The 21,813-nt window shown below is 39.5% G+C and overlaps 1 protein-coding gene across 1 annotated transcript in view; it reads right to left on the reverse strand.

Moving 5' to 3' along the window:
* Positions 1-20,496, reverse strand: part of LOC116093893 (calcium-activated chloride channel regulator 4A-like) — a 24,874-nt gene extending 4,378 nt beyond the window's left edge. Inside the window, exons 1-11 of the mRNA XM_031375731.1 lie at positions 20,335-20,496; positions 15,708-15,848; positions 15,415-15,562; positions 14,375-14,483; positions 10,042-10,219; positions 7,883-8,101; positions 5,149-5,376; positions 4,242-4,419; positions 3,039-3,145; positions 1,475-1,690; positions 629-896 (exon numbers count right to left, since the gene is read on the reverse strand). Of these exons, the coding sequence (XP_031231591.1) occupies positions 629-896; positions 1,475-1,690; positions 3,039-3,145; positions 4,242-4,419; positions 5,149-5,376; positions 7,883-8,101; positions 10,042-10,219; positions 14,375-14,483; positions 15,415-15,562; positions 15,708-15,848; positions 20,335-20,496 (1,954 nt within the window). The remainder of the gene's footprint in view (positions 1-628; positions 897-1,474; positions 1,691-3,038; positions 3,146-4,241; positions 4,420-5,148; positions 5,377-7,882; positions 8,102-10,041; positions 10,220-14,374; positions 14,484-15,414; positions 15,563-15,707; positions 15,849-20,334) is intronic.
* Positions 20,497-21,813: the final 1,317 nt, after the last annotated feature.

The following is a 21,813-nucleotide window of genomic DNA, read 5'->3' on the forward strand; positions in this document are numbered from 1 at the left end:
CTCCCTACAGAGCAGCCATTACAGTTCCTTCTGCACCACCTCCCTACAGAGCAGCCATTACAGTTCCTAGCTTCCTGCCAGGCAGACCCATCACCTGATGCTGCAGTGCCCAGCCCCTGCTCTGTGCTATCTCTAGCCTCTCCTGGCTCCTAGCTCTCAGGACTCTATCTGTGCCTTGTTCCACCTGTGGGGAATCACTCTTGCTTCATTCCCTTCAGCTGTCAGGGTCCCAGGTTCTGTTGCCCTCTCCCACCTGAGAGACAATTCCTGCATCACCTGATTTGATGGTACTTTTTTCATGATACTCCCCTCAGAAGCATGAACCTAGAATGAATGCCTGTGTTCTCAGTGTTCTGAATGAGCCTTTCTTAGATGGAGTCAGGCATTGCCTGTCAAGACTACAAACATAATCGTTGCACTAGCTGACATATACAGAATGCCTACCATGTGCAAGATGCTTGCTAATCACTTAGGTATTACCTATTGCACTTCCTGCTGGTCTTGCTATTCCTTCCTAATCTGTGTTAACTCTTCAGGCGGCCATCTTGTTGTACCCACTGCCCCAGGAACACATGACACATTTGGAACTATAAGCATAGAGGCTTATTCAGAAAAGTCTGTGAATTACCTGCCCCGTTGTCCAACAGGACTAGCTCTTCTGTCTTTCCAGTGTTTGATTCTATGGTAGCTGTCACTCGGGCTCCAATGATGGGGGTGTACCCTTGTAGAACTTCGGCATACACAATCGTTGGGCTGGGGAAAATGTTAGTGTCCGTGTTTACCTTAGCATTTACAGTGATTGGTGGCACAGAAGAACTTGCTGCCCGAGAGGTTACTGTAATCGTTAGTATCTCTGAGGTCACTTTGGCTTCCAGGTTGTAAGTCCAAATGCCCACCTAAAATTGTCAATGAAACATACAGCAAGCACTTAGTCTATTGACATGTTTTTTTTCCCATTATGTGTTCTAAAAATAAAGCATAGAAGTAAAGAAAAAAATAACAAATTATGTTGCGTGGTCTTTGAAAGGACTTGCTTCCTCAGGTACTGAAGCTGAGACCCTTAGACTGGGATCCAGGGTAATATTATGCATGATATTTGCATTTTGTGATATCTCAACTAGAAAATAATGTTTTGATAAGTCTGCCTTTGTTTTGGCCTTATTCTCTGGCCTCAGTGTCATATATTCCATGACTCAGGCAGGCAGAATGGGACACTTCACCACGCTAGGTCACCAGGTCTCTCCAGGTTTCTTCCTCCCTGTTCCCAGATGCCTTCTCTTTTCTATCAACCCACATTTTCTTTTCCCTTTACCAGACACCATAGCTCTCTGGATCACACAGGTAAGGGAATTACATACATTTTACTTTCATTTTGAAGATGGTAAAGTTAGTGTACTCACTCACATTTATGATGTGCTCAGAGCCTCTTTGAAAAAAATGTCCTAAGGGGGAAATTAAAATGCTAGTGGCTTACCTGAGCTGTTCCTGGGATACTGAGATAGGCCATTTTGGAATCCATGTTCATTGTGAAATTAGTGATTTCTGTTCCTTTGGGGTCCCTGAGATAAATGTCAGGGGCTTGCTTATTCCAGGTGACAAGAAAGAATGTGTCTTTTCCAACGGTGCTGTCAATTACTACAGTGTCATTCAGCCAGAGGCTATCGTTAAGTATGGCACCCTTGCTTTCAAGCTGTTAAATGTAAAATAAACAACAAAAGAACAAGAAAAGCCCAAAATCTTAATGAATATAGAAGAAAATAGTTTTATTCCTTTTTCTTCTCTAGATAATTCCTCATATTGGATCTGAAGACAGTCTTACCCATGCTGAGCTACCTTAGCTTTCTTCCTTCCTCCCTCCCTCCCTCCCTACCTTCTTCCCTCCCTCCCAATGGATTTGCACTCTTTCTGAAGGCTTCTTGGCATGTGTCAGTTCCAAGGTTGGTAATGCAGACTCTTAAGGAAGGGCAGGGTATAAGAGGAGACTTAAAGTGGAAACACCAGCTGAGGAGTTGGGACAGTGACCCTGCTGCATTTGCATAGTTTTCTTGAAAATGCTGCTGTTGACTGTTAGCTATGAAGGATGCTAAAAGTACTACAGAGAATTAGTATAGAGATTGCTTGTATTTGACATGTGGTTTACTCATCTTACTGATGACCAGAAAGATAATGCTTGCTGTGTTTAGAGTATTTTAACTAGAACAGAGTAAAGGCTCCCACAGTGAAGCCAAGACAGGTGTGTAGCTGGGACACAGTGCAGTGTAGGAAGCTTGCCTAGTGTGTTAGAGGCTCTAGGTTCAGTCCCTAGGAAGGCAGGAAGACTATTGAGATCAATACTCTCGAGGAGATTGCTAATGTGGAATCTTTAAGTGAGTTTCCGCACAGGTTTGAGAGTGAAGCTTTGGAATGGAGTCCATCCAAACAAGTAAAAACTGATTTTGATGTTACGAATCCTGAGAAGAGAGAAAGCAAACTATAGGGTCTCTTCTGAGAGGAGCCATAGAAGTGTCTCTGTTTACAGTCTCTCAATAGATGCTGAGTTCTTTTGAATGGGAATACTGCTTTTTGTCTCTTTATCAGCAAAGTTTCTGAAAACAAGGTTCCACAATGGCATTAGGAGAAGTAGAGGTGGGGAACAGGTTTTCCTTTGTATTCGAGATGCCATCCCCAAGCCCAGCTTCTCATCAACTCACATGACTGGACCATACTTCTAACTGGTCATTCTTTACCTCTATTATTTCTATCCATCATGCATATGAATACAGATCAACTTTGAATATTTGTGTCTTCTTTATGCTTTTTCTCTATTTCAGAACTTACCAAAAATATCTCAAATGAGAAAACCACTATTTTATTTCTACTCCTGTTACCAAATTAAAAACCAAACCAAACCAAACTACACAAACCAAGTCCTAAAGTCTTGAATATCTCCATTTCTTAAATGTTTCCTTTCTGGCTGATTTCATGAACTCTGCCCTTACACCTTTTCTTGGTTATTGCAAAAGCAACCAGAAAACCTCTATGGATGGGAAAATGCTGACCTGGAGTGACTTATGGGTGACAGCAGCATTTTCTGAAGCCAGGGTCCCAAAAGCATCAATGAGTCCATTGTTCTGGGCTTTATCAGAGACAGATATATGCATTCCACCTAAAATGTGAATGGTAGGCTACTTTGTTTTGTAGAACAAGAGTACTTACCATAATTTAATGATTAAGGAGATAGCAGTTCAAATAAAGTTCAAAGTTCCCATATAGATTAAATTAATTGTCAGAAATCCTTTAAGGTCATTTTTGAAATGTTAGTTTAATTTAATTCATCATAAGTGCAATGCACCTTATTATCTTAGTGTAGCAACCTCAGTTGCATGAGGTACCTCATCTGGCTATAGATATGAAAGGCACTAGATTCTGTATATTTAAATTCATAGACTTTTGTATAGCCCTTTAGGGGAATTATGAACTCTTATTTAAATGATTTAGATTTTTTCCAGAAGAAAATAGATTACAAGCAAAAAACTGGAAAGATGAAAGAATTGCTGTATCAAGGAATCTTGACAATGACTGGATGGTTAGAATCACAATGAATGTGGTTAGAATATTTATGACAGCAATAAATTGTAAAATGACTATAAATGTGTTTGGAGTTGTAGAAGTTTGTATAGCTACTCACAAAAAACTCCAGGTATATATATTTGGTACCATAAAAGCCAAAGTAGTATAATAATTGATACTTTTACTGCTGGTTTTGTATTCTCTACTATGTTTGAGAAGGTACTAGAATCATATAATCAGTTTTCTTCAAATCTATATATTAAAATAAGTTACCACAATTAATGCTAAATAAGTTACCATAATTTGTATTTTCTCATTGTCTTTTAGTCCTGAAAAATCTAAGACTTTGTTCAAGGCCAGACTCAGGATAACTTGATTCTGTATCCCCCTTTCCCTTCCTTCCTTGCTACAACATTTTGTGAGCATGGAAGGCTTGTAAGTCTCAATCAAATTTTATTCTATACTCCTCCTGCTATGAAGGAATGTGATCTATGTGTTTGGATTGACTGTTTTATGTGTCTTTTCAATCCAACAGGATAAAGAATGTGATAAGAACAGAGGTTGGTCTGTTGGACTCTGCTCTCCAATCCCTGGCCTGGCTCTTGCAAAATATAGCTTAGAAGAAGTAGTTGAATATCAGCGCCACATTTATATACAACAATTGAAAGTCTGTGATAGAGATCATGTTTTACCTGTTAGAATGCTCATGTTTGTTACAGCAAATTCAGCAGATGGTCCCAAGGCAATGAAATGAACGACGGCCCCGCTGTCTTTCACCTCGTCAATACAGAGTTTGGCTGTGCTGTCCTCCCCATCACTCAACAGAAAGATCTCAGTCCCATCCGTTTGGTTTCCTCCACTTTTAAATACCTGCAAGCATAGTTCAGAATAATATTATCATATTAGATCAGCAATCCTGATGTAAAGTTAGAAAAGAAACTATAGAAATAGTGTAAGATAGAGATAATTTCTGTTTTAGAATCATAGAGCTTATGCTCAATAACTCTTGAAGAAGATAAACAATTTTTCTGTCTACCCCCCAATACATGGGATATTTGTTCATTTAAAAGATTGGTGGGATCAGGAACTAGGAAAAATTCACATGGACTAAATGAAATATCACCCCAGACAACCCAGGCAAATAAATACTTAAAAGATGGAATGTATTGTCTTCCCCTGCTCTCCTCTCACAAACCAGTCAGTTTATACAAAATCAGTCATATATACAGCCAGGTGCAGTGAGCAACCACACCAACACTAAAAGGAAATGGACTTCAAATTAGAAAACCCTTATATACTTAGATAACAGGGAGCTAAGGGTCTAAGCATGTTGAAGTTGCAGATGAGAAATAGACTCATTCATCCCATGCTGGCCTCAGATGGTCTAGCCAAAGATGATCTTGAAATTTTCATCCTTGTGTCTTGATTTCCCTAGTGCTAAGATAGCATATACATCAAAATTATTTTTTCCTGTGTGTTTTGTCTAGAACCTTTTAAGATTAGTTATGTTAAAACCAAGAGGCAAGTAAGAACAGTAGAACTTCACTATGTCCTAAAAGCAAAACAAAGATCAAAATACATGGGCAGTGGGATTTTCACCTGAAATGCAGCCTTGATTCCAGCGCAGATGGACGTCCCTCCGTTGGCACTTGTAGGTAATGTTTGCAAGAGCTTGTCTCTCTCGATGTCACTGTTTATTTGAATCAGCTTGCTCTTAATAGTGGCCTGGTGACTAAAGTGTACCATCCCTACCCAGGACCTATTTTCAATTATCTGCTTTAGAAAGTATTTTACTGCTTGGTTCACTCGATTGAGACGATCATTAGTCTGAGTGAAAAATGATAAGAAAAGAAATGAGTGGTTTTCAACTGGAAGATGAGAGCAAACTTCACAAAAGAGTGCTTGGGGCTTATTGACAAGAACTGGACAACTATTAATTTGTACTATAGAAGAAAGCAATTACAACTTTAACTGGTAAATTAATAAGTATGGTTCTATGTAACATGGGGCACATGAAGAACTTCATAATCTCTGCTAGAGGCTGTTCCCAGTGGCTGAGTAACCAAGTTAAAGATGGGGCTTGGGTTGAAGCTAAGGCAACGATTCACAGCTTAGCAACACACTTCACATAGTCACTCCTGTTAAGATAAACTCCTAACCCAGGGTTTGAGACCTCAACCAGACTCTCTCAGTCTCCAAACATAGCTGGGCTGTGTCGCTGAGCAAGGAGCCTGCTGAGCTTCTGCTAACCCTGAGAAGGCTGCCTACCCTGCCCTTCTACTTCTAGCCTTTCCCTTGCTTCTCTATCAGTGGGACGACTGCATTGGCTCTCTGGTAACTCACCAGTAACCGTATCTTTCTTAACTAGATGACTGCCCAGGACATACATGCCACACATTTATTTCCTCTAGATCCTCCCTGCAAGCCATACCCAAACTGGTTTGCGAACTTATTGAACCAAATTACAACAAGATCTTCTACATGTCTACAATTTTTCTTCGCCTGCTTACCTGCAACTTTTTCTCTTCTGATTTTTATTACTTTTTTTGTATGTTGAGTGTGTGGGTGAGCAAGGATACTTGTACCAGAGTACAGATGTCATGGTATACATGTAGAGGTGAGAGAACACCTACAGGGACTCAGTTCTTGCCTTCCACCATTTGAGTTCCAGACTGTGAACTCAAGTTGTTACGGTACCCAAAAGCACCTTTACCTACTGAGTGATCTCTTCTGTCTTTATCATCATCATCATCATCATCATCATCATCATCATCATCATCATCATCATCATCATCATCATCATCATCATCATCATTTATTATTATTATTGGTGTGTGTGTGTGTGTGTGTGTGTGTGTGTGATGGTGTCCATGTGGAGGTCAGAAGATAGTTTTGAGGAGTCAGTTCTCTCCTGATTCTTGAACCCATGTTGATAGACTGTTTTACCTGCTGAGCCATCACACCAGCCCTACTTTGCCTTTAAACAGGGATCTACCAGGACCCTATCTGGGGCAGTCTATTCATCTTTCCATAGGCAGTCTCTTCTCTCCTCAGTGACATTTCTCAGGCTACCTGTGTGTAGTGATTTTGAATGTTCTTCTGTCTTCCATGAAATCCCCTGTCACTGTGGTTCATCTCATCAGTCCCTCTCAGGCTTTGCCCTTTCAGTAACCACCTTCCCTTGTTTGTTGACACTTTAATTTCTGCTTTAGCACATCTGTCCCACCCCACAGTGTAGTCACTGAGTGCTTTATCATATTAAACCTGCTTATTTGTGGCTCATACTCATTGTAGCACATATATTATGAACTCTAGATCAGAGGAGGTTCTAGTTCTGAGTGGAACTCTTAGTCTGGTCAGGAGAGGCACAGGCAGTATCAATAAAATATACATAATCAGAGATGCAAAAGGCAGTTTTGGAATTGGCAAAGGGTTAGCTCCTATGCAGTCCTCTAGAGCTGAGCCCTTCTCTTGGTGAAAATGAGTGTCTCTCCTAAATTGTGGGGGATAGGAATGACTTACATAAGTAGCTGATGCTGGATCAGAGAGAAAAACATTTCTGGAGTATAATGATACCTGCTTTTTGCTTTGCTTTATGAGACAGGGTCTAACTGCAACCCAACTGACTTTGAACTTGCCTAGTCCCCCAAATGATAGGATTACAAGACCATACTTCCATTGCTTACCCTAAATAAACTCTACATGTCTCAAGTACATGTAGCTCTGATTTCAAAGTCTAGCACACTGCTTACTATTCACTGCATGATAAAACAAAGAAGGAATGACTGCAGGAAGCCATTTGTTCTTCATGGTGATGCTTTTCTTTTTATGAAGTGAGCACTCGGACACTTGAGACATAAGATGACAACATGTGGACATTCTGCTTATTGACTCTGCTGCTTGAGATGAAATGAGTTTAATCATACACCAATATACCCTATTCTCATTTCTCTTAAGCATTTGATATGCAGGATTCATAGTTGAAAACAATCTCCTTTCAGTATCTTGTTCTGACTAAAGGCTATCAGAGTTCTCCTCATAAATTTTCTGGATCAAAAATGGATACCCTTAGGTTATCTCTTTTTAGATATGTTGCTCTAAGTATAATACTTTTTTTCAATATCTTTCAGGTCATGATCTCAGGAAGTAATAGATTTTACTTCATTGTACAATTATAAGGGCCACATAACAAGTGGTGATAGTATTTTATGACATCATACAATTAAAAAAGTCACATAGCAAGTGGTGTTTAGGGTGTGTGTTTGCTATTTGGTCATCCCTATTTTATACTCAAAAGAAAAACAAACAAATGAAAACAAGTCCAAGAACTCACAGCCATACTCCCGGACACATCAAGAACTAGGCACACAATTCTTTCTCTGATCCTCAGCAGTGAGAAGAAGGGTGGAGAGGGTGGCATCTCCATGGGTATGCTGTTGTGAAAATCCTCAGAATTGCTGATCACTTCCCACGTACTTCTGTAATTGCACTTTTCATTATGGAGAGTTGGAGCCTCTCGGTTATGGTTTTCTTTTTTACAGAATTGAGTCACCTAAAAGTGTAATAAATTGTAGAAAATTACTATTTCCTGTATTAAAAAATGATCTGGAAAAGAAAGTGGAAGTATGCCCAGTGTTATAATGTAGAAGTGATTCTGCTGGTCTACCAAAGCGGAGGTATGCCCAGTGTTATAATGTAGAAGTGATTCTGCTGGTCTACCAAAGCGGAGGTATGCCCAGTGTTAGAATGTAGAAGTAATTCTGCTGTTCTACCAAAGCAGACTTAGTTGAGACTTTGCTAAGGTTCATGACCTCACTAGCCATGGAAGCTGACTTGGTGGAGGGCCAGGCATGCTTTCCCTCCTTGTGAGTGGGCCTCAGGTTCAATCAGACTGCTGTTGGTTGCCACCAACATGTGAGTGCTATATATGGCATCATTATGCATATCTTACTATGCTGACCATGGTGGTTTATGTGTATTGCAATGGGAGAACTCTTTAATTGCTTTGTTCCTTTGGCAGCTTGCATAGTATTTTCTGTAACAGTGAACTAGACTGAACTTTCAGGTCAGACCTAACTCAAGTCACCTGAGTCCTATACCCTAAATGTGTGATGTATTCAGCAAAAGGGGCTAATTCTTAAGCCCCAAAAGTCAATTAAGGGTTCCATCAATAATCTATCTATACGTTTTTGGAGTCTCTTGGAGGACAACCCTGATCAATCATTTGAAAGTTTTCTTCTGCAGGGTAGTGGAGTTTTTGTCACTCTGTTGTTCTTTTGTTTGGACTCTGTTAGCTCAAGTATCTAAGTGTGTGTGTGTGTGTGTGTGTGTGTGTGTGTGTGTGTATGTGTTTGCATGTGCATGCATGCCCATGCATTTATTGCATGGTAGGTATACAAAGTATAAAATAACATGATTTCTTGAGACTTAATTAAACAACGTTGATGTTATTTTTCCCTTGTCCCTCTTCCTTATATCAATGAATAAGTTAGCTTATTGATGGATAAGCTATCCGTAATCAAAGAAGCTTCTTTTTTCAGCAAATGGAGACCATTACAGAAACCCACAACTGGACACAGTGCGGAGATCAACAGATGATGTGAACCCCAATGGATACATCTACATTATATTTTCTGTATCTATGAGTTTGGGAACATCATGAAGAAGTAGTGGAATGATTGTATGAGCCAAAATACAAGAAAGTTTTCAGTGAAGCCGTCTTTACTAGAAATAGCTGCACAGACAAGACTAAAACAGTGGCATCATTCATGGACATGTTAACTGGAAAAGGAGAATTTCAAGGGTTCCTACCTCTAGAGAAAGAGCAGCTGATCACTGCTGGGAGAAGCAAGGTTGGCCTCTCCACGAGATGAACCCCCTTATTGGGTGTCCAATGCTGAGAAGTGTCCTTGAATTATATGTATACCACCAATGGAAACAGACTCTGGATGTCAGTTTTCAATATATTTGTGCACACACATACACAAATAGACACATATGAATGTATTTAACAATAGTTATTAAAGAAAAGTGACTTTTGAGATTGGGGCAGGGGAGTGGTCTGAAGGAGAATATCTGGGGGGTTCAACTTTAAGTAAAACCACATTTTTTAAAAAATTAAAGGAGAATGTTTATAGTATTTAGCAAATATGCATGCTCAAATAAAATACTATTAACACTAAAGTAGACTTATCATAATATTTAACAATAATTATCTAGCTATTAATAGACAATAGTGCTAACAATATATAATAGAGGATGAATACTTACTGGGTGTCAGTCAATGTTCAATGAACTCTACATTAACATATTTAATCTTCATGTCATTCTTAATATTATTTATATCTCAGGTATAGTGCTTGCCTAGTAATGTGTAGTTTCTTACTTTTATTTACATCATCATCAAGATCATCATCATGGTTATTTTAAAATTAATGATATTAGAAAAATCCTTTGATTATAGATTCTGGGCACAGTGACTGGTATACTTACAGAATCGATACTTTGCATGAACATTATGGATGCCTTTTCTGATTGAACTTTATCAGGGAAGAATTGACAATCCTTTTCATATAACTTTGTGGTAGAATTAGTTCTGCACCTTCTGGTTATGCAGGTACTCCCTTGGCATGTATGGACTCTATTCATACCTGTGATCCCAGTGGAGCACCTGAAAATATGGAATTGAATCTAAGAGACAAGCTAGTCATTCATTTTAAAAGTGGTCCTGTTCCCTGGGCTTTGTGGCAAAGTATTTCTTTTGTAGGTGCCACATCCTTCCTACACTGTTGGCAAAGGTTAAGAGGGTCAATGAAAGAAATCATTTGCTTTTCAAGAAACTCTAATGACCTTCTGGTCTGGGCTGCTGCCCTGAGCAGACCTTGGGCTTGAACTCCACAGCCAGTCCCACAACATCCAGAGGAAGACCCACTCCCAGGCACTCTAACATGCCCAGGATCTCATAGGATCAGATATCATGGGCAAAAACTCTGAAGTCAGACCTACAACACCCAGAGGATGATCCACTCCCAGGCACTCTAACATGCCCAGGATCATGGGATCAGAGTTGTCCTGAGCAGACTTTGGGCATGAACTCAGAAGCCAGTTCCACAAAACCCAGAAAAACTCCACTCCCAGGTGCTCTAACATGCCCAGGTCCTCAGGGTCCCAGGATCCCAGGATGACAGGAGCTTGGTCACACCAGCATTTCAGGGTCCCAGATGAGGCTTGACTCCCAGGAGTTCTAACACAGTTGGGATTTCAGGATCCCAGGATCCCAAAATCATAGGAGCACGGAGACATGTGAACTATGAAGAGTTCTGACACAACCAAGATCACAGGAAGGACAGACTCCAGTTGGATATAGTGAGGGCAGGTAGCACTAGAGATAACCAGGTGGCAGGAGGCAATAATAAGAACATAAGAAACATAAACTAAGGTTACTTGGAATCATCAGAACCCATTCTCCCACTATAGCAAGTCCTGGATATACCATCACACCAGAAAAGCAAGATTTGGATCTAAAATCACTTCTCATGATGGTGATAGAGGACTTTAAGAAGGATATAAATAACTCCCTTAAAGAAATACAGGAGAACACAGTTAAACAGCTAGAAGCCCTTAAAGAGGAAACCCAAAAATCCCTTAAAGAATTTAGGAAAACACAACAGGCAAAGGAAATGAACAAAACCATCCGGGATCTAAAAATGGAAATAGAAACAGTAAAGAAATCACAAAGAGAGACAACCCTGGGGGTAGAAAACCTAGGAAAGAAATCAGGGGTCATAGATGTAAGCATCACCATCAGAATACAAGAGATAGAAGAGAGAATCTCAGGTGCAGAAGACACTAACACAACAAAGAAAATGCAAAAAGCAAAAAGCTCCTAACCCAAAACACCCAGGAAATCCAGGACACAATGAGAAGAGGAAACCTAAGGATAATAGGTATAGAAGAGAGTGATGATTCCCAACTCAAAGGGCCAGTAAATATCTTCAACGAAATTATAGAAGAAAACTTCCCTAACTTAAAGAAAGAAATGCCCATGAACATATAAGAAGCCTACAGAACTCCAAATCGACTGGACCACAAAAGAAATTCCTCCTGTCACATAATAATCATAACACCAAATTCACTAAACAAATAAATAATATTAAAAGCAGTGAGGAAAAGGTCAAGTAATATATAAAGGCAGACCTATCAGAATTACACCAGACTTCTTACCAGAGACTATGAAAGCTAGAAGATCCTGGGTAGATGTTATACAGACTCTAAGAGAACACAATACCATCCCATGCTTCTATACCCAGCAAAACTCTCAATTACCATAGATGGAGAAAACAAGATATTCTATGACAAAACCAAATTTACACAATATCTTTTTATAAATCCAGTCCTACAAAGGGTAATAGATAGAAAACATCAACACAAGGAGGGAAACTACACCCTAGAAAAAGCAAGAAAGTAATCTTTCAACAAACCCAAAAGAAGACAGTCACAAAACATAATACCACATGTAACAACAAAATTAATAGGGAATAGCAATCACTTTTCCTTAATATTTCTTAACATCAACAGACTCAATTCCCTGATAAGAAGACATAGACTAACAGACTGGATACATAAACAGGAGGCAGCATTTTGCTGCACACAGGAAACACACCTCAGTGACAAAGGCAGACACTACCTTAGAGTAAAAGGTTGGAAAACAATTTTCTAAGCAAATGTTCCCAAGAAACAAAGTGGAGTAGTTATTCTAATATCAAATAAAATCAACTCTCAAACAAAAGTTATCAAAAAAAAAAAAGACAAGGAAGGACACTTCATACTGGTCAAAGGAGTAATCTACCAAGATGAACTCTCAATTCTGAACACAGGGTCACCAATATTCATAAAAGAAACTTTACTAAAGCTCAAAGCATACATCGCACCCCACACAATAAGAGTGGGACATTTCAACACCCCAAACTCAGCAATGGACAGATCATAGAAACAGAAACTAAACAGAGTCACAATGAAACCAACAGAAGTTATGAAACAAATGGATCTAACAGACATTTATAGAACATTTCATTCAAAAGCAAAAGAATACACCTTTTTCTCAGCACCTCATGTTACCTTCTCCAAAACTGACCATATAATTGGTCACAAAACAGGCCAAAACAGATACAAGAAGATTGAAATAATCCCATGCACCCTATCAGATCACCATGGACTAAGGCTGGTCTTAAATACCAACAAAAACAACGGAAAGCACACATACACATGGAAGCTGAAAAATGCTCTATTCAATGATAACTTGGTCAAGGAAGGAATAAAGAAATTAAAGGTTTTTAGAATTTAATGAAAATGAAGACACATCATACCAAAACTCATGGGATACAATGAAAGCAGTGGTAGAAGGAAATCTCATAGCTCTAAGTGCCTCTAAAAAGAAACTGGAGAGAGCTTACACTAGCAGCTTGACAGTACACCTGAAAGCTCTAGAACAAAAAGAAGCAAATACACGCAAGAGGAGTAGACAGCAGGAAAAATTCAAATCAAATAGAAACAAAGAGAACTATACAAAGAATCAACCAAACCAGGAGCTGGTTCTTTGAGAAACTCAACAAGATAGATAAACCCTTAGCCAGACTAACCAGAGGGCACAGAGACAGTATCCAAATTAGTAAAATCAGAAATGAAAATGGAGACATAACAATGAAATATATCTTCAAATAACTATTCTGTTTGATGAATATCAACAGTTGAAAATATTAAAAATCATGTTCTACCAAAAAAATAAAAACTTCCTAATGTTCTTTACCAAGGGTTCAATCTCATCTTTACTCAATAATTTCTCACAACTACTTAAACAAATGAATATCAAATCAAAATACAACTTTAAAAAGTTCTGTCTCCCTTGAAGTTCCAGAGTCAGGGGATAGTCAGGGAGCCCCCACATACTCAGAGGGGAAGGGGAGGTTGATGAGGGATGTGGAAATGATTGTGGGAGGGGTGACTGGGAAGGGTGGCAGTCAGCGGGATGTAAATAAAATTAAAATAAAAAAATAAACTATAATGAAAAAAAAGGGGTATCTCTAGTCACACACAGCAAGGCTGTCAGCCGCAATGAAAGCTGTGGGTAGGTCTTTCCCTTAGACATTCCTGCAGCTGGCCTTGTACCAAGTTTCTGTAGGCACCTCATTGACAGAAACTGTGGACCATTTATTTTTGGAGTGTAGTATTCTTTTCCAGGACGATATCCTTGAAGAGTGGACCATCGCATAACTACATGTGCCTTAACTAAGGAACATCTTTTTATCCAGAGGACAATGTGACTGGAGTCAGAGAAGGAGGGACTTCCAAGAAAGACAATGGAATAAAGAAGGGTTGTCTTTTGATCAGAGGACAATGTGACTGGAGTCAGAGAAGGAGGGACTGCTAAGAAAGACAATGGAATAAAGAAGGGTTGATGTGTGGTGTTCCAGGGGAGAATCATAGCTGGCACTGACCGGAACAGATACATTAGGTTATAGCTAGAATGCATTTCATTGGCTTACAGTTCAAATCCAGTAAGCAAATTCTGAAGGAGTTCTGGTATCTATGTGAAAGATGTGTAAATAAAAAGAGTCAAAATGTCAACTAAATGGTTAGCATTGAGGCTCTGTATATTTTTGCATAGATAGTCATTGTCTTCAAGGAAAATGGCCTAAAATAAGCATAAAATAGGCTCATGATATTTCATCTGCCTTGGGACAAAAACATGGATGCTTGTCATTGGAAAGGACTCTAGGGCAGTTAAAAGCTGGAGGTCATTTAAGGGTACTTAGGAGTCAGTCCATGCCTTGTTGCTTCGATTTTCTTTGATGAAGCACTGTAGAATGGATGGTCTTCATTGTACTCATCAAATACTCCCCAGCGAAGATGAGCCCATTCATGGACCAACAGTTTTCCTGTAAGACATTGTTTTTCAACTACATAATAATAATTCAATTGATAAATTTTATATCTCAAAAATTTCCAGGCCACTGAGATAGCTCAGTGGGCAAAAGTGGTTGCCATCACGCAATCTGACAACCTGAGTTCAGTCCTTGAACCCCATGTGGTTAGGGGACAAGAAATGACTCTCAAGTTGTCCTCTACCCACCACACCACCCCTAAAGAGAGAGACACTGAGAGAGATGGAAACAGAGAGAAGAGAGAGGAGAGAGAGATACAGAGAGACAGAGAGGAGAGAGATGATAAGACAGAGAAAGAGTGAGGAGAGATAGGAGAGAGAGGAGAGAGAGAAGAAAAAGAGTTTACATTTGGGTTTAGGTTTTCCGTAACTCTTAAGATCTATATATAAAATGTTTATAAAAAGGCATTTATATTAAATGGTACTCATTGCTGTACAGAATATGAATTTATATTCCACAGCATGTTCCATCAAGGAAACATCATGGAACATGTACCATAGTCACAGTAAACTAGGATTTGATTTTCAGTTCTTGGGAGTCAAAGATCTCTCATATTAGTTTATGGCATGCCAAGTACCAACCCTGTCAACAGCCTAATCAGATATACAGAACTCTGCTGTATAGATATTTTCAGGGTGCAACTTTAGGGAAAAAAGATTAAAAATGCTCCTAAGGGGGTTGATATTGAAGAAAGATATAGATATACTATTGTAGTATATGTAGATTACATCAGCTACTGCATCAAATTCTGAGAAAATTTAAATGGCTTGGAATAAACACTGTAAAATAAGTCACTTGTTTAATATCATAAAGCTAGTAGAGGAATAAAGATTTGATTCCAAGGATTTCTGTTCCAATCTGCTTATTTAATAAGAGTAGAGTGTTGCTTGTTGCAAACATGCAATGTTTTAACCAAATGCCTCACCTGAATCTCCGTATTCACTTTGTTTTTTCCCCAGTACAAAGTCAGGGGTGAAGTGGATGTATTCTGCTTTCTCTTCACACTGTGTGAACTGCCTGGTGTAGGGCTCATCTCTGCCCTCAAGGGTGGGAGGTGCAACTTTAATATCAGCCTGAGGATGTTTAAAAAGATCATTAATGCTCGAAGAACGGAAAAGACAATATTTAGACAAATTCTGAATCAATAAATTTGTAGCAAAGCTAGCAAGCACCACAAATCACTTTTTTGTCGTAGTTAGAGGAAAACTTGATACTTACATGCTTGTAACTCTCCTGTTTTGGCCTCCTGTACTCAACACTGTCTTTCCAGCTCTCAGGAATTAATATAGACACATTTTTGAAGAAAAACCTTTTTTCTGTAGCTTCAAAAAGGTGTGTGGATGCTTTAGTCACCATTTCCTATTATCAAAGGGAAACAGATGTGTGGGGTCTTGAAAAGCAGTCTATGTTTTGGTTGAGTGAGTCTTAACTCTCTGAGACTCAGTGAAAAATTCCACAAGGGACAGAAATGGTGGAGACGTGTTCCCAGATACAGGTGGCTGATTCCCCAACCCCTCGAACTCCATTAGCCTGTACTATCTATCACAGAGACAATGCCCCAAGCTCCCAACATTCTGGCTGCACTCTACCCCCAGTCTATTGACCACAGCCAGGTATGCCAAACCCCACAGACAGGTAGCCCAACCCACCATATAAGGGGCAGTTTGCCCCGCCCCCTCTCTTTCTTGCTCTCTTTCCCTCTGTCTCTCTTCTTTCTTACTCTTATCTTAACTCTCCCTTCCCCCTCTCTCTACATGGACATGGCCTTGCCTCTATTTTCCTATCTCTTCTCTCTCCTTTCTATAATAAAGCATTTTATGACCATGCATTGCCTCCTTTCAAGTAGAAACATGCCACGTGGGACCAGCGTTTGCATCTGTGAGACCAGAGAATGCTGTCTCATGCCTAGTGCACCCAAACCACCAGGAAGCTGCTTCCTTTCCCCTCCCCATCTTTCCCAGGGTGGACTGAGCTGTTCTGGGGCCCCCAATTCGTTCTCAGCTCCTCCGAGGTGACCCTCGGCCTAGAGTATCAGACCTCTGGCAGAATGCAAGTCATTCTCTCCAATCCCTTTAGTATCCCCACTACCCTGCTCAGTGGAGCACTACCCCCTACTCCTACCTTCCCCCCTCCTCCGTTCTCCACCTGCAGGGCTGCAATGGAACATGCCATGGAGATGGAGGCTAGCACTGCACCCGACACAGATGTGTAAATATCATCATGAGAGTGTAATCATGTCTCAGGCATGCTTCTTTGGCATCCCTCTTAAGCTGTTACTACAAAAGCTGACATTCATCAAGATCATTCATCAGCAGGCTCTGCCCACCCTTTTAACCTGACCTCTGTTGATCCAAAACTCACTTCACTCTGCACCTGGAAAAGCTTCCAGGTCCTCTAACATTTCACCTCAAAAGACAGCTTGTGGCACGTACATAGAGATTACAATAATTGATTTACATAGCTATATACCTGGGGTTTAGAGTCATTTATTTGACTCTATTATTCCTGTGAACACTTTTTGGTTGGCCTATGGAATGTCTGAAGCCTGGTTACTTTACCCTTAGTAGACTAAAGACACTCCTAATTTCCAGACATGAACCAAAGCCAGCTCTAGCAGATGCATGCTAAGGAGAACAGCTCACAGGAGCTTTATCAGGACGGCACTTTCTTTCCATACTCTTGGGAGAGGTGGGAAGGTTGGACCCTTGGAGGGCAGGGTAACACTCCATAGCACATGTAAAAAAAAATGATCACAGAACTGTTACTCAACATGAAAATACTCAATTTCTCCCATTATCTTAAGTGCAAAGCCACTGCAATTTATTAGAGGATTTCTCTCTCCAGAGAGTCACTGTCTAATAAAGAGAAACATGTATGAACAGCAATTAAGGTCACTGTTCCTTATAACAAGGTCTCTCAGAGGGCAGTAAAATATAAACAAATATAAAAGAAAAGAAAATAAATAAAAACAAATATGTCTTCACTGTGCAGGAGCCATTTGGGTCTCTGCTGCTGTGTCTATCAGGACAGACCCCTCTGATGGTTCCAGCTTTAACATAAGCCCACTGCTCCTGATGGCCTCCATCTCTCACCCAGCTGCCTTCTGAGAGTCCAGCACTCTGACTTACATGCATTGTAAAGAGTCTGCAAACTGATTAGTGTATAGTCACGAGATTAGTCAGAGTGTCAGAGTCCAGAGAATGAAGGTCCAGTGCAGGAAGGCTGTGAAGAACTAAGTGGCCTGGACGCTGTTTAGCACAAACAGAAGGAAGATAAAATATTTATCTTTCTCCGTGATGCCTTTTTTTCAAAACAAGAGATATTTAGGCTTCCATGTTCTTCAGGCAGGGAGTACTCTCTGTACATAGGAGATAACAGAGTGGTGGTGGTTCAAACTGAGTTATGAATTGGACCAGTAGGTTTGCTGTGTACAACTGTGTACATTATATATTGTATAACTCCAAGGAACTGCACTTCCTTGAGAGTTTCCATGACTCAACTGGCTTTCTTAGATAGCAGCGTGCTTCTAGGCCATGGAGAGCTAACTATCTGAGACCTTGTAGCAAACTAAAGTCCTAGGTTTAGTGAGGGGGCCTCTTTCTCTGTTTGCAACCACTTGGTAGATTCACATCCTCCACACACTGATCCTCTCTAACTTTTATTTAAGCACACATTTTAAATCTCTCCATGAATTCAGATTTCTGTCTCTTCTACCGGGATGTCAAAAAAACACCTCAATTTGAATCCACCTCGAGCTAACTCCTTCTCCCCATGTTCAGTTCTTTCTTATAGTTTCCCTTCCCAGCTGAGGAAAGTTCTCTACAAGAAGTTATCCCAAGGAAGCTCCACTCCCAGGCACTCTAACACACCCAGGATTAGAGATGAGGAGGACACAACATCTGTCCGAAGACCAATTGATTCGATCTTAATCGATTGAAATCTAAAAATATGAGGAATTAGAAATTTGTTGATTGCCATCCAATGGTCTCTCTAATTTGGTAATTGGACAATTAGGTCCAATATTGTACAATCCATATACACTTTCTGCTTATTTGTGACAGTGTCTTGCTGTGTACAACATAAGGGCCTTGAAATCTGGCTTCTCCTTTCTCAGCCTCTCTATTAGTAGTATTGTTTATTTCATATTTTTACACTATATCATGGTTTTCAGACCAGCTTATATATTTCAAAAGTATTTCTATGCTCAAGGGAGACATAGAAAATTAACTTGGGGGATGGCTTGTAGGAAAGAAAATAACAAAGAGTGAGACTGAATGCTTTGCTTGATGTTTGTAACACTTGTATCAAGTTATCAAAGTAAGAGCCAAAATTTTAAGCTCTACTAAATACAAAACAAACAAACAAACAAAAACACTTTATATATTTATGTTCATTTAAGGAAATATTAGTAGTGATGGATTTTTTGAAATATACAGTCAATACATTTGGAGTTATTTAAAATTTATATTGAGAAAAACGTATGTATTTTCACTATTGCTGTAGACAAGGTTCTACATAAGACTGTTAAATTGATTGTTGTTTTATATCAAACAACTTTTATAAAACTCACTTTTACTTTTATAATATTTTTAAATTTAATAGAATATGACAAAAACGATATTGTAAGTATTGAAGGTGGGGTCTCTGGGAGGAGTTGGGGTACAAAAGGAAAACAAGAAGATGATTTAATTCTATTTACTTAAAATGTTTTTAAATGTTAACAAATTCCAATAAATTGAAATTGTGCAACTTTTCTCATTATAATGCAATAAAACTTAAAAAAAAAGAAGTTATGCCAAAGTGGGAAAGTTTGCCTTGCCTCTTCACATTTCCTCTCTACCTTCTCCTTTCCACACAAGTATAAATCAACAAGCATGTTGTCTTTGATACTTTCCAAATATGTTCAGCATCCCTTGAATCACTCCTGACACCTTGTCTCAGTCAACACCCCTGTCCATAACCATAGCCTGGCTCCTTTTGCAACCCTATGCTACATTAATACAGTGATGGGATATGACTGAGCCTTCTGTGGTTTCAGGTAGACAGAGTGGTCCTAGAATAGGCCCCAAAGTGCACACATCCTCTGCTAAGCTCTTTCATGGAGTCTCATTACTCAGAGGGAATGTAAAAATGAGCTTTCTAGTAGTCTGGGCTCTGCCACTGCATGAGCCTCTCCCAGCTTCAGTGTAATACACTCTTCCTCCAGCTGATTTACTGTTTCCTTGATGACACAAGCTGCTATTACCCATACAAGGCTCTCGTCTTGGTGTCTGCTCACATGTCACATCATGAGTGGGGCTTATGTGAGGGCTTCCCTGCAGGAAACACGCTTGCCTGTTAGAGCTGTGCTATGCTCTGTCCTGCTCTCCTGAGGCAGCATGCTCCACAGTAACCTACTAACATCAAGTCTACTCTCCCACTCACTCTGATGTTACTGATGACCCTGAAAAAGAAGGCATACTTATAATTCCTTTTTCTTTTCATTTACTTCTCTTTCCTTAATGGTATTGCAAGAACATGTGTATGCACGCACAATAAATAAGTAAATAACAAAAAACAGAACAAGAATCCAACTTCTAATTGGCAGGCAAGGAAGCTGAAGGTCAGAGAGGCTCTCTGCTTCGTCTTTGATCTTACAGTGAGGAGATAGCATCTCTCCCTTCTAGAACCTCTAGACCCTCCATGTGGAATGTCTTAGAGCCTTCATCTCATTCTATGCCTTCCCAAACTGTCTGCTCTGTTTTTAAACTTCTCAAAGTATTCAGAGGTTTCCATGTAACTCTTACTATTACTATTAACCTTTTCATTGTTCATAACTCAAATAGGAAAAAGCCCATTTTCTTACCTTTATGCTTTCAATTATGGTTGCATCTTCTGGCACAGCAGGATCAATGGCAATGATGATATCTTCATAACCATTCTCATTCAGCCTTACCAAGGAAGTGTCTGACCCCTGTAGCAGGTACAGGAGGAGGAGGATACCAACCCCACTGGAGAATGCCATCATTCCAGCCTGCTCGCCCAGAGCCCTTTCTTTCTCTGTGTCTTTTGTCAGGTCTATATATACTCCTAAAAATCACCTGTTAGCTGATTGAGGATGGTGCAAAGGTCAAAGTTCATGTACAGGTGAACACATTACTAGGTTATCTAATAGTTTTTTTTGGTTTGGTTTGGAAATGGTTAAAGAGATCAGAAAATTATAAAATAAATAGCACCATCTCTTTTTGAGACATAATACATTGCTTTCCATTTTCAGTTATTTCCCTAAGCATACATACAGACTTTGTGATTTCTATAGAATAGTGTCATAAAATAGAACCACAATAAATTGTACAGTCATTCTAAAGTCCTCCCTCCATTTTGTACAGTTAATTATTATCTATACTGTCTCTCATCTAAACAATCATAGAGATAAAATACTAGGTAAAATGAGCTTGAAATTCCAGTCTGTCAAGCCCCTGATACATTGAAAGAGATTTGATAAAGTCATTATTAGTGTAAACAAGCAAACAAACAAACCTTCCCTACTATACAGGAACAGAACTTGTTTTTCTATATCATACTTTATTAATCACTGTTGAGGAAGAAAAACAACATAAATTTTAATTAACTGAATTTGTTGCTTGAAAGAACATATGTAACAGAACGTACAGAACCCATTCTGTTTACTTTCACCACATCTTCAGTCACCTCTCCTATATCCTCCTCCCTACAAGTCCTGTTGCCACATGCACATCTTTTTGCTGCTTTGTGACCTGCTAAGTTTAGTTAGGGCCATCTATGAGTCCATGCCTTGGGAAGTATATGTTGGAGGTCAGTGAGCTCATCATTGGTATACAACTGAAAACTATGACAGCCTCTCCTTGAGAAAGCATCAATAGACAGTAATTAGCCTAGGAATTGTAGGCCCCTTGTGCCCCTTCCTGATCCCTGAGTGACAGGTCTAGACTTGTCAGACCCTGTGCAGGCATCCCAATCTCCTGTTAGATCATGATTGCAATGGCTGTGTCATGCTTTGAAGGAATGATTTCATAACCAGCTGCTCCATTCTTTCTGTCCCCTCTCGTAATCTTCCCTGATCCTTTGAGTGGACAGTGTAAATATCTTATTTAGGTCATGCAATCTCAGCTCTTTAAGTAGCCATGAGTCCCTGCATTCTCTCTAGTCACTGCAAAGGACTGCTCCTCTGAGCTAAGCTGAGCCTGGCATTTCTCTATGGGTATGCACAGATATTTAGAAGGAAGCTTAATCTCTGTCAATTTAGATAACTTCTTATCTTACTTTATTAATAATTCCCTCTTCTGCTCACTTTGTGTCTCACATA

Source organism: Mastomys coucha, unplaced genomic scaffold, assembly GCF_008632895.1.
Source record: "Mastomys coucha isolate ucsf_1 unplaced genomic scaffold, UCSF_Mcou_1 pScaffold16, whole genome shotgun sequence".
NCBI lineage: Eukaryota > Metazoa > Chordata > Mammalia > Rodentia > Muridae > Mastomys > Mastomys coucha.